This window comes from Myotis lucifugus, unplaced genomic scaffold, assembly GCF_000147115.1.
Source record: "Myotis lucifugus unplaced genomic scaffold, Myoluc2.0 scaffold_568, whole genome shotgun sequence".
Classification (NCBI taxonomy): domain Eukaryota; kingdom Metazoa; phylum Chordata; class Mammalia; order Chiroptera; family Vespertilionidae; genus Myotis; species Myotis lucifugus.
This window is the reverse complement of record NW_005871616.1, coordinates 535,687-538,518: the sequence shown is the minus strand read 5'-3', so window position 1 is coordinate 538,518 and position 2,832 is coordinate 535,687. Positions and strand designations below refer to the sequence as shown.

The window sequence follows — 2,832 nt, the reverse complement described above, 5'->3', positions numbered from 1 at the left end:
TTTGACATTGGGACTGGATTCTCCAGCTTTGAGAATAAAGAATTCCCTGGTCCAAAGGACGCTGTATGCAGTGTGTTGTATAAAGTGACCCAATGTGTGTGTTTTGGAAATCCCAAGACATCTGGACTTTTGGGAGAAGGTGTATAGTTCAATTTATTAGAAAACTTTCAGTTGCGGGGAAAATAAACCTGTGGGCCCTGGGGGGTTTTAGGGGCTCTAAGACAAGACCATGTGACGTGGAACAGAACTGAGGGTGTACGGACAATGAAGGGATGAGGGCGTACCCCAGTGCTTGAGGAGCGGCTCTTCCAGGCCCCAGTGCGCCACCCTGCAGTCATAGAAATCCTCAGCCGAGGGAAGGAAAGTGAGGTAACTGAGCTTGAGGAAAGAGTGGTCACTCTTGGGGTAGAAGGTTGTCTCAGCAACGCCTTCGGCAACGGGGTGTCCATTGTATAACCAAGTGATGTTGATCACAGGAGGGAAGATGTTGTCCACCAGACAGATGAGGGTGTTGGGAATACCCGAGGTCACGGGAGATTTGGGAAACACAGCCACTTCAGGAATTTCTACAATGAAGACAAAACACTGGTTTGAATTTGGGACACCCGTGTCCTGAGTTACCTAATTAGTTTGGGTGGCCCTCCCGGTCCCAGCTCCCCAGCTGTTAGTGGGTATTCCCTGTGTCTTTTCAGACTCATTTTTACAGTAAGCAACAGCTTCCCCCTTTCCACCTGTTTATTAGATCAATTCTTTCACTGTTTCTTTTTTTATGGGCAGGACTGTCCAAAACTTCTACCTTGCCTTTTCCATCTTCTGAATGAGGAAGGTTAATGTGATTGTGTGACTTCAGAGGGATGCCATCATCTTCACCTCACATCCTGACCCGTCCTCTTCCTTTGGATCACTATGAAGCTCGGAACACTTTCCTCTCTTTGGGAACGCACAGGACACTGTGTGTGTGTGTGTGTGTGTGTGTGTGTGTGTGTGTGTGTGCGCGCACACTTCTTAGGCTAAGAAGCTGGGAACGTCCTCTTATTGGATTATAAGGAGTACTTTATGGAACCAGGAGGAGGGATGCTTAAAGAGTAAATGGATATGATGGGGACAGGGTATCTGGTAGGAAATGAAATAGAAAGGGGAAGAATTTATAGTATGCTGGGAAGAGCAGCTCTTCCAGGGAAAAGGGAGGTGAGACCTGGGATGTGAGAAGAGACAGAACTGGGGACACTCACCATTGGTGGCAGGTGTGAAGTTGGAATCTTTTATCAAGGTGTCCAAATTTCTTTTTGCCACAACAATGTTTTGCAGGGCATTCTGAGTTTCAAACTTGGTGAAATTGCTAAACTCAGGCAGCCGCCACACAGTTTCCCTCGTTTTCAGGTCCACATAGAACAGCTCATCTCCATCAAATTCATATGTGAACTGGCCAGAGGCGCCATACGTCTGGTAAACATTTGTGCCATAAGTGCCCACGTGGTCGGCTGGTGAGTGGCCATTCAGGAGCAAGGAGATATGAATGGGAAGGTGGAATATAGAGGGAGGGGAAAAGCTTTATTATACAAAAGCACAAGAAACTCTGTTCCATAGTGTAGGTTACATTGGCATGGTCTGCTATCAGTCCCTGTTTCTGTGTTATGTAGCTTAAGGTATCGAGATGTAAGCTCTTGACATGACCTCCTAACAACTTTCAGGCACATATAATGTCTTCCCATGATAACGTGTACTCCAGGAGGCATTGGGATGCTATGACTTGTTCCTGGTAGAGTCATGGTACATAGTAAGAATTCAGCCATATTTGCTAAATAAAAATAAATAAGTGCATTTAATTCTTAAGCTTATCTCTAATCACTTAATCTCCCCATACTGTCTTACCCTTACAAAGCATTCATCTTATTCTAACATACCATGGAGTTTATTTACTGATTGAATATATTTTTAAATTATCTGAGTTCTTTATGGGTAAGAACCTTGGTTTATGCTAAGCACCAGAGGAGTGCTTCAGACACACTCAGTGTCTGTTGAACTAATGAATCTCATTTGGAAAATGTTTTGGAGATTCCACTGTATTCTATATCTCTTCATTTCCCTCTGTTTTGCTGTAGGTCTCAGTAACTGTTGTCATTGCCATGACAAAGCAGGCAAAGTTCTGGCTCAGAGACTGAAAGGTAGAGGAATGAGCCCTAGACCAGGAAAGTGTGTGGAAAGGAGATGGAGAGCAGGGGGGTGAACGAGCCAGGTAATGGATCTGTTTTTACCTCTTTCTAGAGCTTTACTGGCTAGAGGTGACAGGGCTGCTGGTTTGGGCTGATACGCTGAGATTAACCTACTTGAAGTCCCTGGGTTTTCCATCGTGCATCATCCCAACTTTGTGGAACACACGGGAAGTGACACTCAGAATAATCGTGCTGTATCCCGGCACTTATATAGGTCTTTGTTTTTAATATACACATCTGTATACTTATTTTATTTGATCACGTGTTCTTTAGAACAATGAGTCAATCAATTAATTTTACATATGAGGAATCTGGAGATCAATGTAATGAATTGACTTGCTTAATGTCATCCAATCAATTCGTTTTATTTTTCCAATTGCAATTATCTTCAATAAAGTTTATCCTCCTCATTTTCTGAGCCCAAACCCAGAGTATAAATTATGTTGAAAACAGAAAATGAATGACTTGCTACTTTACATGTGGCACAAAACATTTATGGGGATGGTCATTGTAAGGAACTGGACAGCTAAAATGCAATAACTAATAGCTTTGAAAGAGTTTTGAGTGGGTTGGAAGATAGTAGGCGGCTCACAAACTGCTGTTTAAAAAGCAGTGTGTT

At 43.3% G+C, this 2,832-nt stretch overlaps 1 protein-coding gene across 1 annotated transcript; it reads right to left on the bottom strand.

Annotated features, from left to right (window-relative positions):
- Positions 1 to 216: 216 nt before the first annotated feature.
- Positions 217 to 2,349, bottom strand: LOC102426241 (HLA class II histocompatibility antigen, DQ alpha 2 chain-like). The gene is made up of 3 exons (XM_014446761.1): positions 2,256 to 2,349; positions 1,233 to 1,481; positions 217 to 566 (listed from the first exon to the last, which is right to left on the bottom strand). Exons 1-3 carry the CDS (start codon positions 2,347 to 2,349, stop codon positions 217 to 219), a joined length of 693 nt encoding a protein of 230 aa, XP_014302247.1.
- Positions 2,350 to 2,832: the final 483 nt, after the last annotated feature.